Source organism: Rhinoraja longicauda, chromosome 3 (genome assembly GCF_053455715.1).
Source record: "Rhinoraja longicauda isolate Sanriku21f chromosome 3, sRhiLon1.1, whole genome shotgun sequence".
Lineage (NCBI taxonomy): Eukaryota > Metazoa > Chordata > Chondrichthyes > Rajiformes > Arhynchobatidae > Rhinoraja > Rhinoraja longicauda.
The window spans coordinates 19,976,682-19,991,786 of NC_135955.1; the positions used below are offsets into that span (position 1 = coordinate 19,976,682).

At 42.5% G+C, this 15,105-nt stretch overlaps 1 protein-coding gene across 1 annotated transcript in view; it reads left to right on the forward strand.

Annotated features, from left to right (window-relative positions):
- Positions 1-15,105, forward strand: part of LOC144589925 (ADAMTS-like protein 1) — a 431,785-nt gene that overhangs the window by 284,097 nt on the left and 132,583 nt on the right. The window contains exons 5-6 of the mRNA XM_078394882.1: positions 7,160-7,396; positions 10,600-10,726. Of these exons, the coding sequence (XP_078251008.1) occupies positions 7,160-7,396; positions 10,600-10,726 (364 nt within the window). The remainder of the gene's footprint in view (positions 1-7,159; positions 7,397-10,599; positions 10,727-15,105) is intronic.

A 15,105-nucleotide genomic window follows, 5' to 3' on the forward strand; every position in this document is an offset into this window, starting at 1 on the left:
CACCCTTGCACTCTGTGCATAAGTCAATAAAGGCAAATACACCAACGACCTTCTTAATCACCTGATGTACTTGTCTTGATGCCTTCAAGGATGTGGACAGTTTCTAAATCCCTCTGTTCCTCTACACATCTTAATATTCCGCCAATTAACAGGTGTTCCCTCACCTTCTTTACCCTCCCCAAATGCTTTACTTCACACTTGTTCAGGTAGATTTCTGTTTTCTCACTTGACCAATCCATTGTTATCGCCTCGCCTAGAACATTCTTCATCATCAATTGCACTGCCAATTTTGGTATAATTTGCAATTTTTTAAAGTATATTGTCGTCCACTACATTGAACTCCATTCATTTATATATGCATTAAAAGCAGGGTGCCTAATATTGAGCCCTGAAGAATCCCATTGCACAGACCACCCGACACTACAATTCCTATCAACCATATCTATTGGTTTCTGCCACTGTTAATTTTGAATCCAACATGCCACTTTCTCGTGAAACCCATGTGTTTTTACTTTTTTGATCAGTCTGCCTAGCTGGCCTTTGTTAAAAGCCTTGCTATAACCCATATTCACGACAACAAATGCTAGACACATCTTGACAATCTTCCTCAAGTTCAATTAGTCAAACCATAATCTTTTGCAAACAAACCTACTCTGATTTCCTCAATTAACCTGTGCATCTCTTTAGGTGAGTTATGTTCTTCCTCTGAATTTATTTTAACAATTTACTCACCCCTTAATTATCAGACCAATAGTTCTGTAGTCCTTCTCCTTTATAAACAGCAGTACCACATCAACAAGTTTTCGGTCCTTGGGCACGAGGCCTGTAGTCTTCAGGAAATGATAGTCAGAGCTGGCGTTATTTCCTCCTTTGCGTTGTTTAAGAGCCTGGGACACATTTTATTTGAGCTTGAAAAACATAATATTCCTTCTCACTGTTTATTATTTTCAACACTTCACATCCTCCCTCCTCCATATCACTGCCTACGTCAACCCTTTTCCATTAAGATAAATGCAATTCCTTCATAGAACAGTACAACAGTGGAATTGGCCTCTCAGCCCGCGATGTTTGTGCCAAACATGATGTCAAGTTAAACTGATCTCATCCGTCTGTACGTGATCCATATGCCTTTTTTCCCTGCACTGCCTTGTGCCTATCTAAAAGCCTCTTAAATGCCATTATCATTTCTGCCTCCACTACCACCCCTGGCATTACATTCCAGCCCCCCCCCCCCCCCCCTCACCGCACTCTGGGTAAAAAACCTGCCCGGTACATCTCTATTAAGCTTTCCCCTTCTCACCTTATAGCTATCCCCTCTAGTGTTGAACATTTCTACCCCTGGAAAAAGATTCTGACTGTCTACTCTATCTATGCCTCTCCTAATTTTATATAATTCTATCGTCTCCTGTCAACTTCTGACATTTCAGAAAAAACAATCCAAGTCGATCCAACCTCTCCCTTTAGCTGAAACTCTCCAATCCACGCAATCTGGTAAACCTCCCCCGCACCCTCTTCAGAGTCTCCACGTCTATCCTATAATGGGGCGACCAATACTCCAAATGCAACCTCACCAAAGTCCTAGACACGACTTTCAGACTCATACTCAATGCCCCTAGAAATTAAGGCAAGCATGTCATATGCCTTCTTAATCACCCTATCTACTTGTTTTGCCACCTTTAGTAAGGTACTAGACAAAGTGGACCTGTTGGGCCCAAACCTCTCCTGCATTGTTGCACCACCCTCTCCTCCCCCACTCCGCCCTCCTCTCTCCCCCCCCACTCCCCCCTCCCCTCTTCCCCCTCTCTCCCTCCCCACTCCCTCCCATCCCGCCACCCCCCCCCCCCTCCCTCCCTAGGAGATAGATTTAAACTTAAAAATGTGAATAACTTTTAAAATATAACACCAATTTCAATGAAACCTCCCATTAGCACCAAAAGGACGACGGTGAGTAAGCTGGGCCTAAAATTGTCGCACTATCGTGGAAGGAAATAGACAGACAATGCTTCAGGTTGGGACCCTTCTTCAGACTGCATATTTTTGAGTGTTGTGCAAGTCTATGTGCCTCTGATGTTGCTTTGATAATCAACGTGCACATGACAATCAACTTGACTTGACTCGTCTTGAATCAGAAAACATTGTTAAAATCAGATATCTACATCATTGATGACCCTCGGGCTATCTTTGATCAGACTTTACTGACTTTACCTTGAACTAAATATTATTCCCTTACCATGTATCATCTATACACTGTAAATGGATCGATAGTAATCACGTATTGTCTTTTCGCTGACTGGTTAGCAAGCAACAAAAAGCTTTTCACTGTACCTCAGTACACATGACAATAAACTAAACTGAACTGAACTCATTTTTTGGGGCCCATCCTCGAATAATGTTCATCATTTAGATTGTAAAAAGCACATCACTGCAATTCTATGCATCACATCATCTGGAAACTGCCACATCCCCTGTGACCATTGTGGCAACCACTGCTATGAATATTTAAAGCAGGTTCTCCTGAAAACTGAACTTTCCTGAAAACAATCAGCTGGAGGGTACCATCCCCTCAGATATAAATAGTTATGAGGCAACCAACACCCAATGACTTACATTAAGTCCAGATGGATGCATGATTTCTATTTTCAGAGATCAAATTGGCATGCCTTTCTTATTTTACACATTTCTGCTCCATCAGCAGAAATCTCTGTATTGGGTTATTCAGCACTCAGGATTGACAGACTCAAACAATGATTGTGGCCATGTATTTACCATAATGAATAGTATCAAAATGGTAATCTTAAATACCAGACCAAGGTGGCTACATAAACAGAACACCCTCATTTTTTTAAATTATAATGCAATGCTGGGGAGTGGGTAGTTTGGGTGGGAACAATTGAGTGAACCAAGGAGTTGCGTTGGGAGCTGTCTCTGTAGAAAGCATTCGGGTGGGAAGATGTAACTGGTGGGGGGGATCATGTTGAAGGTGGTGACAACGTCAGAGAATTACAGTGCCCTCCGTAATGTTTGCGAAAAAGACACATCATTTATTTATTTGCCTCTGCACTCCACAATTTGAGTTTTTAATAGAAAAAAATCACATGTGGTTGAAGTGCATATTGTCAGAATTTATTAAAGGGTATTTTTATACATTTTGGTTTCACCATGTAGAAATTACAGCTGTGTTTATACATTGTCCCCCCATCTCAGGACACCATAATGTTTGGGACACATGGCTTCACAGGTGTTTGTAATTGCTCAGGTGTGTTTAAATGCCTCCTTAATGCAGGTATAAGAGAGCTCTCACACCAAGCCTTTCCTCCAGTCTTTCCATTACCTTTGGAAACTTGTATTGCTGTTTATCAACATGAGGACCAACGTTGTGCCAATGAAAGTCAAAGAAACCATTATGAGACTGAGAAACAAGAATAAAACTGTTAGAAACATCAGCCAAACCTTAGGCTTACCAAAATCAATTGTTTGGAACATCATTAAGAAGAAAGAGAGCACTGGTGAGCTTACGAATCACAAAGGGACTGGCAGGCCAAGGAAGACCTCCACAGCTGATGACAGAAGAATTCTCTCTATAATAAAGAAAAATCCCCAAACACCTGTCTGACAGATCAGAAACACTCTTCAGGAATCAGGTGTGAATTTGTCAATGACCACTGTCCGCAGAAGACTTCATGAACAGAAATACAGAGGCTACACTGCAAGATGCAAACCACTGGTTAGCTGCAAAAATAGGATGGCCAGGTTACAGTTTGCCAAGAAGTACTTAAAAGAGCAACTACAGTTCTGGAAAAAAAGGTCTTGTGGACATATGAGACAAAGATTAACTTATATCAGAGTGATGGCAAGAGCAAAGTATGGAGGAGAGAAGGAACTGCCCAAGATCCAAAGCAGACCACCTCATATGTGAAACACGGTGGTGGGGGTGTTATGGCCTGGGCATGTATGGCTGCTGAAGGTACTGGGTCACTTAACTTCATTGATGATACAACTGCTGATGATAGTAGCATAATGAATTCTGAAGTGTATAGACACATACTATCTGCTCAAGTTCAAACAAATGCCTCAAAACATTGGCCGGCGGTTCATTCTACAGCAAGACAATGATCCCAAACATACTGCTAAACAACAAAGGAGTTTTTCAAAGCTAAAAAATGGTAAATTCTTGAGTGGCCAAGTCAATCACCAGATCTGAACCCAATTGAGCATGTCTTTTATATGCTGAAGAGAAAACTGAAGGGGACTAGCCCCCAAAACAAGCATAAGCTAAAGATAGCTGCAATACAGGCCTGGCAGAGCATCACCAGAGAAGGCACCCAGCAACTGGTGATACCTATGAATCGCAGACTTCAAGCAGTCATTGTGGGCAAAGGATATGCAACAAAATACTAAACATGACTACTTTCATTTACATGACATTGCTGTGTCTCAAACATTATGGTGCCCTGAAATGGAGGGACTATGTATAAACACTGCTGTAATTTCTACATGGTGAAACCAAAATGTATAAAAATTGCCTTTATTAAAATCTGACAATGTGCACTTTAACCACATGTGATTTTTTTTCTATTACAAATCTCAAATTGTGGAGTACAGAGGCAAATAAATAAATGATGGGTCTTTGTCCCAAACATTATGGAGGGCACTGTATGTGTTGGATGTGGAGACTGGTGGGTTGAAAGGTGAGGATCAGGGGAACTCTGTCCGTAGGCGGAGGTTAAGCAGTTCCCCTGCAACTTCAGGAGATGTAACACCGGTCCCTGTACCTCCTCCCTTACATCCATCCTGGAACCCCGGTAGCCCTTCCAGGTGAGACAGAGGTTCACATGCACCCACTCTAAACTCATCTACTGCATTTAGTGTTGCTGAAGTGGCCTTCCATCGACCGTTTTGCTAAACGCCTGCGCCCAGTCCACCAAAACCTGCTGGATCTCCCAGCTGCTAACCATTTTAAATCCCATTCCCATACTGGCCTTTCCATCCTGGACCTCCTCCATTGCCAGAGTGAGGCACACACAAACTGGAGGAACAGCACTTTATATTCTGCTTGGGTAGCTTACAGCCGAGTGGTATGAACATTGAATTCTCCAATGTCAGGTAATTAAGCAACAAACACCCCTACCCTGCCCCTCCCCACTCCACCTCCTCCACCCCTGCTCATCCATGTTCCCCATCTGGATATGCATATTTTCTCCCACAATCCCATCACCTTTTCCCCTTCCACCAATATCCCTTCCTCTGGCTTCACATTTCATGCCTCTTCTCTCCTTATCTCAGAGCTTTATCTTTCTCCGGCCTTTGACCAACCATCTGACAATCAAACCCCACATTGCCTGTATCCACCTATCATGTGATAGGTTTTGTTTTGGCCCCACCTCTCTTCCAACTTTCTCCCCGCCACTACAATCAGTCTGAAGAAGCATTGCCTATCCATGTTCTTCAAAGATACTGCATGTTATTCTAGCGCTTTGTGTTTTTGTTCGTTACCCAGCATCTGCAATTCCCTGTGTCAAAGTAGCCATTCAGCCCCTCACGTCTCACCTACCATTCACTGGGACCATGACTGAGAGGTTAGTTTAACTTGGCATCTTGTTCTGCACGGACATCGTGGCCAGAAGGACCTGTTTCTCTGCTGCATTGTTCTATGTTCTATGATTGATCTATGAATAACTCATTCTCCTACCTTCTCCCCCATATTCTTCATACCTTTGATTAATTAAAACAAATCGATCTCACATGATTGACCTAGCATTTACTATTTACAGAAGAGTCTTAAATTTAAACACATTTTGTAAGCATGTTTCCTAACTTCATTTAGAGAAATGTTTCTGGAAACTGATAACTATGTGGAAAGATTGGATAAGCTGGCATGAACCAGAGGAGGCTGAGATGAAACTTAATTGTTGTATGTAAAATTATGAGGGGCCTAGATAGAATAATAATGAGGAAATTATTTCCTGTGGCAAGGTGCTGTCAGCTAGTAGGTGCATTGATTTAAAATAATTGGTTTGGGTTTAGGTTTATTATTGTCACTTATACTGTAGTACAGTGAAAAGACTTGTTTTGCATGCTATCTAATCAAACAAGACAATACTATACGTGCCAAACAAGACAAACCCAAATGCAATAAGTAGAGCAAAAGGAAAGATGTAGAGTGCAGAATATAGCTCTCATCATCGTAGCCTGACAGATCCAGAGACAAAGCCCAATGTCCGCAATGAAGTTGCAATTATTCAGGTTGTATCCTAGCTTATGGAAGATCATTCAAAGTCCTAATAACTTCCTGAGTCTGGCGGTGCAAGCTTTAAATATATGTATTTTCAACCCGACAGAAGGATTAGAGGAGAGAAGAAGGATGGTGGGGATCTGGAATGCACTCCCTGAAAGTGTGGTAAAGAAAGGTCTTCATCACCTTTAAATATGATTCAGATATTGACCAGCATCATACGTAGGATTTTAGACCTAATCCTGGAAGATGGGATTAGGTTGAGATACTCTTTTTTGTGCAGCACCAACATGATGGGACGAATGGCCTTAATCTATATAGCATATTTTCTGTGCCCTGAGATTCTATGATTCATTCCAGAAATGACTGCCTCTATCCATTAGACAGTGCCAGCCCAGCAGAAGTAGTTTCTCTCCATCCACTCCATCAGATGCCCGAAACATCATGGAAACATCAAACTAATCACTCCAAACTCTAGGGAACACGTTGACCCTGTGGCTTCTGCACTTTTTATGTCACACAAATAAAATGGTTAGTGGTGCTTCAGTTTTGAAAGTGACGATTAAGTCCTCATTATATCAGTTCAAACTCTGGCTACTTTTGTAAGATTTTATGCAGAAATTTTAAATCAGCCTGAGTTGGCAGTTTCATGCATCTTTCTGTAGAGGATGACTCAAGGAAAAGCTGTTTGCTTTATTACATTGACATTTGTGCAAAAAGTTATAACCAGCTCACAATGTACTCATTAAGAATTTAATACAAAGGGTTGGTGTCATATTTATGAAGTTTAAATTCATTGTCTGGCAACACTAAATGATTAAGCCAGTCGACTGATTGTTTTCCCGTGAACTACAAATCTTAGAGTTTAAACATTGCTCTCAGAATAATCCATTCATTTTTTTTCTTGTTGGGTCTCTTTGTTCCCAGGACTGCCCCCCAGAAGCTGAGGAATTTCGTGCACAGCAATGTTCTGCTCACAATGACGTCAAGTACCAGGGCCAGTACTATGAATGGCTTCCTGTCTACAATGACCCTGAGAAGCCGTGTGCATTGAAGTGTCTGGCAAAGGGAACATCACTGGTTGTGGAACTGGCACCAAAGGTGCTCGATGGCACCCGGTGTTACACTGAGACTTTGCACATGTGTATCAGTGGAAACTGCCAAGTAAGTAACCGGTGTGGTGTGCTGTAAATGGTATCTTGATTACAGTAAATAAAGGGAAATTTAACTGATAGACTACCTTAGACTTTAGCGATACAGCATGGAAACAGGCCCTTCAGCCCACCAAGTCCACTCCATTCAGCGATCACCCCCATACCCACACTATCCTACACACTAGGGCCAATTTACAACTGTACCAAAGCCAAATAACCTACAGACCTGAATGTCATTGGAGTGTGGGAGGAAACAAAAGCACCCGGAGAAAACCCACGTGGTTACGGGGAGAACGTATAACTCATGGTATAACAGACAGCACTCGTGGTCAGGATCGAACCTGGGTCTCTGGCACTGTAAGGAAGCAACTCTACCACTGCGCCACTGTGTCACACTCGACCGATAACCTTTTTGTGATTTAGGTTATCTTTGATTTCTTTTTCTGCTCCCAGTATTTCCTGAGTCTCTCAAATAGATGCGCATACCCAAACCTCTACCTACCACATACCCCCTGATAACCCACCCATACTGTCCCACATCACCCTCGCCCTCACATTCATGTCCTTCTCCTACAGTCTCAAAGACCCACAGACTCACACCAACATAACCTCACTCTTTCCCACCATCACATCTCATGTCTTCAGCTGTCAGACCATTGCTCTTTTTCTCCACTTCCCAAGAAAAATCACAGAATAAGCACAGCATGGGTTAGCCTATTCGGCTCATCATATCCAGACCGGCTCTTTGCAAAAGTAATCCAATTGGTCCCCCTCCGCTGTCTTCTCCCATAATCCTGCAAACTCATTCCTTTCAGATACTTATCAGGCTTCCTATCGAACAGTGCAATTGAATCTTCCTCTTCTTCTGGCCCTGACAGTTATTGCCTATCATCAATCACTCTGCGCTTATAATGTTTTTTCCTTCTGCAAATAGTATCACCTGGCTAGCATAAAAGTGGGGGGAAGTGACTGTGTCCTTATTCTGTTCAATAAAGTTTGATATTCTTGATTCATGCTATTTCAATTACAAAAAAATTACTTTTTGGGAAATGGTTCTCTGGCAGTTCTCAAGAGATTGGGGAAATTGGCCGGAAAGACTGGTCAACATTTACCCACTGGGCTGTGCTACGTGTTTAATGCCCATCAGGGGTGTGGGTGTGCTGCCTCAATGCCCAGCGGGGTGTGGACCACTCTGAGAAGTTGCCTTTCTTTTCACAGCACAGTAGTCTAAATTTCCCCTTTGGGATCTGGGAACAGTTCCAATTAAGTCAAAGTGTTTAAAACATTTCTGGTTCAGTCCACTTAGTCACGAAAATGACTTGCAGTATTTGGATCAGTACAGAAAGTAATCAGAGGGCCTAATGGAATGCTGGCCTTTGGAGGACTGGAATACGATGGAGCAAATGTAATGTTGCAGCTGGATGAAGGAGAAAGGAGGACTGGGAACAGTTCCTGAGGAAGGAGGAAGTGCTGAATGATGCCTGTGCCCCAAGGGTTAAATAAGGAGGAACAATTACATCTCAAGTTATATTTGCTGGAGATTAAAAGATTAAAGAGCGATTTGACCAATGTTTCAAGATATTCAGAGGAACTGTTCGTGTGATCGGAGAATTGCTATTTGGAGTTTGCAGGAAGGGCCTGTTTCATTAATTGGAGTCAGGGCTCAGAGTGTATGAATGTTTGGGGGTCTCTGCTGTAAATGGCTGTTACTGTACTGGGTTGGTTGTTAATTTTCAGCCTGACGTTCATAGACTTTTGTTGTCCAAGTCTATCGAGTCAAATGGAGCTGACTGTAACTGATGGTTTCAAACAGTGCATTACAATCATTCAGCCTCTCTAGGGTGGGCAGTCCTGAGCCTACTCAGGTCAGTCCCAGGTCCAGGACCAGGTGGGGGATAGGGTGGGGTTGGGCTTATGCTGATGTATATGTTACAATCCCATCAATGGGCTAAACTGAAGTCTAGACCCAGAACCCAAACATGCAGGGATTCATTGGCTTTACATGAGGGATCTGCCTCTCCAGTTCTGCACTAGCCTGCCCTGTTGATGGGTGGAATGAGAATTCCAACCTGTGAATGAGAAGAAAAAATGTTTGCTAACAGGTCTTGTTTCTACATTTAATTTTTTTCTTTCTCGATGCTCTAATTAATTTATTTTTAACTAAGTTGTCAGTACACGCACTGTTGCTTGTTTTTGTGCAGCTAAGTTTAAGATCCCAAAGGCAGCATTGTTCCCAGTCATGGTGAAGAAGACCTTTCTGGCCCTGAGTGACCATCCTTGCTCCCTGGGTGAGCAAGGTGCAAGACGACCTGTGAAACTTCTGCTGGGCGCACTGACTTGAATTTGCCCACTATGGTCGCCCTCTGTTCCAGAATCAGGCCTAACACCCGCTGGATTACGAACAATATTCTTTGCCTCCCCCATTCCTCCCATAGCTCTTGGTGACGTTAGTGCTGTAAAAAGTAAATTTACATTTGATTCCATCTTTTGAGTATGATGTAGACAACACTATGCAAATCAAAATGAGAATGAATAGCTTTCGTAAGAGTAATTGACTGAATAGATTATATTGATGTTAGCATCCTGTGTATCTCTCCTTAATCAGCAATTGCAGGAATCTTTTAGAATGAATTATTCTCATTGTCATTTTCTTCTCATAGTTCCCGGCTCTCAATGGGAAGAACGGTGGCACAGCCAGTAGAGGTTATAAGGCAAACAACCTGGGTTTAATGCTGCCTGTGTGGAGTTTGCATCCAATTGCTTTGGTTTCTGCCCACGTCCTTAGGATGTGCAGGTTTTTGTTTAATTTGCCAATCTACTTTGCCTGAAGTGTGCAGTTGAATGGTAGAATCAAGGGAGAGTTGATGGGATGTTGAGGGAATTAATTAGGATTGGTGTAAATGAGTGCTTGATAGTCAGCTTGGAATTGGTAGGCTTTAGGGCCTGTTTCTTTGCTGAATAACTCTCTGATCATTATTTGAATGAGCTTCTCTGGCATCGAAAATAGCGAAACTGCTCTAGCCTATTGATTTGAATGATGTTTCCATTTTAGGTACTTGTGGGTACATAATATCTGGCTGATAATTTGAGATATACATGTATTGCCTACTATTGCTAGAGTTGCGATTTTGGATAGGTCTCCATGAACATGACTATCCCTTGCAGTACAGGTTGCAGTGTATGGTTGCAGTGACACTATGCTGTTCCTGGCAGGTTGTTGGCTGTGATCACCAGTTGGGAAGCAGCTCCAAGGAAGATAACTGTGGAATCTGTGACGGAAATGGCTCAACTTGTAGACTTGTGCGAGGACAATACAAATCTCAACTATCATCAAATAAATGTAAGTACTGACCTCTTTAGCCAAAAGAAATCTTCCATTTTAATATACCGGCAATATCTGTGCAGTGGTGCTTCAATGGGCCTGTGCTTCCCAGGAATAATCCTAAATGGGAACATGCTTCCACTTAATTAGGACTGGTACTAGAGCCGCCAGGCTCAGGATTAAAAGATTTGAAAGTGTCCAGTGAAGCCCTCGATAAAACACAGCACTTCCAGCCCATGTGTTGAACCCAACCTCAGCTGGCTCTAAGATCTGCTGATACTGAATGAGGTTCCTATCCTCACCATCGTGGTTCAAGCATTTGTCTGGTTTCACAATGGATGCTCTCATTACTAAGTGTTGGGGAACAGATGTCTTTGTTCACACCTGCTCTTACTTTGCTTCCGGGTTGCTCCTTCTCCATTCCAGCTCTGCTCTTTTAGTTTTTTTTAATTTTAGAGATACAGTGTGGAAACAGGCCCTTCGGCCCACCAACTCCACTCTCACCAGCGATCGCCCGATAGTTCTATCCTACCACCAGTGACAATTTACAGAAGCCAATTAACCTACAAACCTGCACATCTTTGGGATTTGGTGGGAGAAAAAACAAACACACAGAAAAGACCCACGTGGCCACAAGGACAACATACCAACTACGTACAAACAGCACCCACGATCAGTAGCCAGGATCAAACCCGGGTCTCTGGCACTGTAAGGCAACAACTCTCCCGCTGAGCCACTGTGCCGCCCCTCTCGAGGCTGTCTCTCTGGAAGGAGGTCCCTGACTGTGGAAGGGTGCTAAACAGAGGGGGGCTCTTTAAGCGTAAGGAGAACCTTGCACTTCCAGTCACGTAAAGGGAGTTGAAGTGTACGAAGCTCTCCAAACTCCGATCAAGTGATTGGAAACAGGAGCCTACTGCAATAATTGCTGGCCACGGTCACCCCACACCTGCCCTCACCAGGCTCAGTTCCAGAGGCTGACTTTCCTAGCTGTGTCCTGGAGAGTGTCGTGTCAGCAGCATCTTTGTGGAGCATTGAGGAAGTCCCACCTTCAAAGCCCCTCTTCAATAACTGGTAGAAAAACACCAGCCAGTCATTTAAAAAAATATAACTATTAAAGTGGAAGCACACCACTAAAACAGCTATTTGTCATTTTAAATTGTTTTGTTTTTGTAAAAACATCAAAAAATACTTGTAAATAATAAAATATTAAACTACAATGATTAAAGAAGGTTGGCTTTCACTCCCTTTGTATTATTATCTCCATTGCTGTTGCTTGACCAACCTGGCACAGGATACAAGAGGTGATCCCAGCAGAAGTAATGGGGAGCTGAGAAGGTGAAGTTCTGTGGCTGGACTCCACATAATCTAGGGATGAAACTAATTGACCTATTCAGCATTTGCCGACCCATTTCAGTGATCTTAGCCGAGGGATAATCGTTGGCCCCAGGACAGTAACATCTCCTCTTCTCTTCAAATAGTGCCTTCCTTTCCGTCAGTTTTTGAATTAACATTTCATCCGTAAAGTTGTAGCTCTGCCAAAGGCACACTGGAGTGTCAGCCTAGATAATTTGCGAGAGGTTCTGGAATGGCCATTAATGTCTGATTTATGCTGAAACAAACTTGATATATGACGGAAAAATGTGGGGATTAGGGAAGTGGAACTTAATGGGGAGAATTCCAGAGGGTGTGCCCAAGAGAGCTAACGGTTCAAGTGGTGGCAATAGAAGGTGCAGTTTTTCAGGTCTGCCATAGCTGAGAAAATTACGAATGTAAATTTGGAGACATCTGTAGGTTGAAGGTGGGGGCAAGATTTTTAAATTGCTGAGGAACAGAGAACCAAAGGAGGTGAACAAGGATGGAGTGATCAATATGGGAGAGAGAGCAGGAAAGGGTGTGGGTCCTAAATACATTTTACGTGGGAGCTGAAGGGGATCAGCAAAGGGAATGTTGAAAATACCATGTGCTGTTTGAGGATGAATGGGGAGTTCTTTCCTGGCCAGCTTTCTTCCCTTGATTAATACGGATAGCTTTGAAATTATAAGAAGCTACATGAACGCAAGGCTTTTTTTCCAGCATTTTATGTACTTTACATTATATTGTTTTAGAAGACACGGTGCGTACACACAGCTTGTTATCTTGAATGCAATGGCATCTTGAAACTTATTTCTGAAGGGAGAAATGATGTTTAATTTTGTTCCTTGTTCTTTGAGGTTTTTTTTCTTTTGGCAGCACTTTACATTTCTTCAGAAATCTTGGCTGTGGTTGAAAAATTGACCAATTCCATATGCATTCATTGCTTTCAATATTACAGAAAAATATTGTCCTGCACCTTGTCCCTTAATGAGCAAATGGAGATTTACGATCTTGTCATTACGTCTTGAGGCTCAAGTATTGGCAAGTGTGGAATTAAAACCTGGGTTCCCTTTCTGTACACAGAGGATGCTTTCCTGTGCAGTATTCGGGGTCTTTTCATCCTGTTTTGATGTGTCGTGCACCCGATGATGGATCGAATATGACAACTAAAGGCATGCCAAGAATACCACGGGCATTTCATACATTTGTAAATTCTTAACTTGTTGATCGTTTCAACTCGGCAGAATATAAATGTGGTTTTGATCTCCTGATACTTCGCTTAGATTTTGGACTGACATGTTGATATATTTAGATATTGGACCGAATGAAAAATTTAAAATAAGCGTGGTTAGAGCAGCACATTATTACTAATGAAGACGAAACCGGACCAACATTACTTCAAAATGCAAAAAAAACACTGCAGATCAGAAATCTGAAATAAAATAAGAAAATGGTGGAAGTACTCAGCAAAAAAACAGAGTTAAATTTTTAGGTCAATGTCCTTTCATCAGAGTGAAGCAAGGTAAACTTGAATCTGAAACATTAACAACCTTTCTCTCTCCATATATGCTACCTCACCTGAGGCATTTTTCTCGCATTTTCTGGTTTTATTTCTGACCAACTTTAGTGAACAAAACAAACAACACAAATCATATTAAGTCACTGGAAAAACAGTTGAATGGAATCCCACTACTGTGCATTCTTTTACTCTGTTATTTGGCTAGTTGTTCTGCTAACTAACCAAGGTAAATTTCAAAGTTGCATTTTTAAGTTGCTGGTGGATGGATGGACTTTGGGCTGGAACTTCTGTTCTCTGACTGGCATTCTGTGTGAAAGATATGGCACTGTGCTCCTGAAGGATGAGAGGGGATCGTATAGAAACATATGACATTTTTAAGGGATTGGACAGGCTAGATGCAGGAAAAATGTTCCTGATGGTGGGGGGAGTCCAGAACCAGGGATCGCAGTTTAAGAATAAGGGGAAGGCCATTTAGGACTGAGATGAGGAAAAGCTTTTTCACCCAGAGAGTTGTAAATTTGTGGAATTTTCTGCCACAGAAGGCAGTGGAGGCCAATTCACTGCATGTTTTCGAGAGTTAGATGTAACTCTTAGGGCTAACGGAATCAGGGGATATGGGGAAAAAGCGGGAACGGGGTACTGATTTTGGATTGAATGGCAGTGCTGGTTCAAAGTGCTGAATGGCCTTCTCCTGCACCTATTTTCTATGTTTCTATGAACCCTTGATGATCCCACCACACTCTTGTGGTGAACCCTATGTTCCTCAGGTCACACTGGAGGTCTTCCCAAAACCAAGCTTCTGCCGGTTGATGATGTCTACTTTAAAGGCACACCCCACAAAAATGGTTGTTTCAACTTCACGATACTGCGTGACCCCTGAATTAGGTGTACCACAGCCATTTCCAATCAGCTTGCAGATCACTAACTCCTCAAGAATGAGCATGGGCATGTTGTGAGAAAGAATTAGGAAGCAGAGGAGGTACTTCCATATCCGATACAGGCAGTTGTATTCCGGGGGTGAGCATAAGCTGTAAATTACCAGTTCTCGTCTGGTAATAATGACATGGAAAGGCTGAGGAGTGAATTGTGCCACATTACCCACGCAGGTGAACTAGTTCTAAATATTCCAACAGTCATAAGCAATAACCGCAGCATACCACACAATTAGGACCATGAACAAGAATGGGGAATACACTGTGAGAGTGCAGTGTTGACCGATATTTTACCCATTCTGGTTTTTGAGCTCAACAGCTATTTGGAGGACCAGAGTTCCAAACAGATAGATTCTGGCGGGATAGTTTACAATGTCATGACAGCAATGACCCGCCCCGTAATTTATATAGGAAAATAACTGCAGATGCTGGTACAAATCGAAGGTATCACAAAAGGCTGGAGTAACTCAGCGGGTCAGGCAGCATCTCAGGAGAGAAGGAATTCCTGAGTTTTGTGACTCCAGCTTTTTGTGACGCCCCGTAATTGAAGTGCACTACCCTTACACACTACTTTCAGCAATAAAAGAAAGATC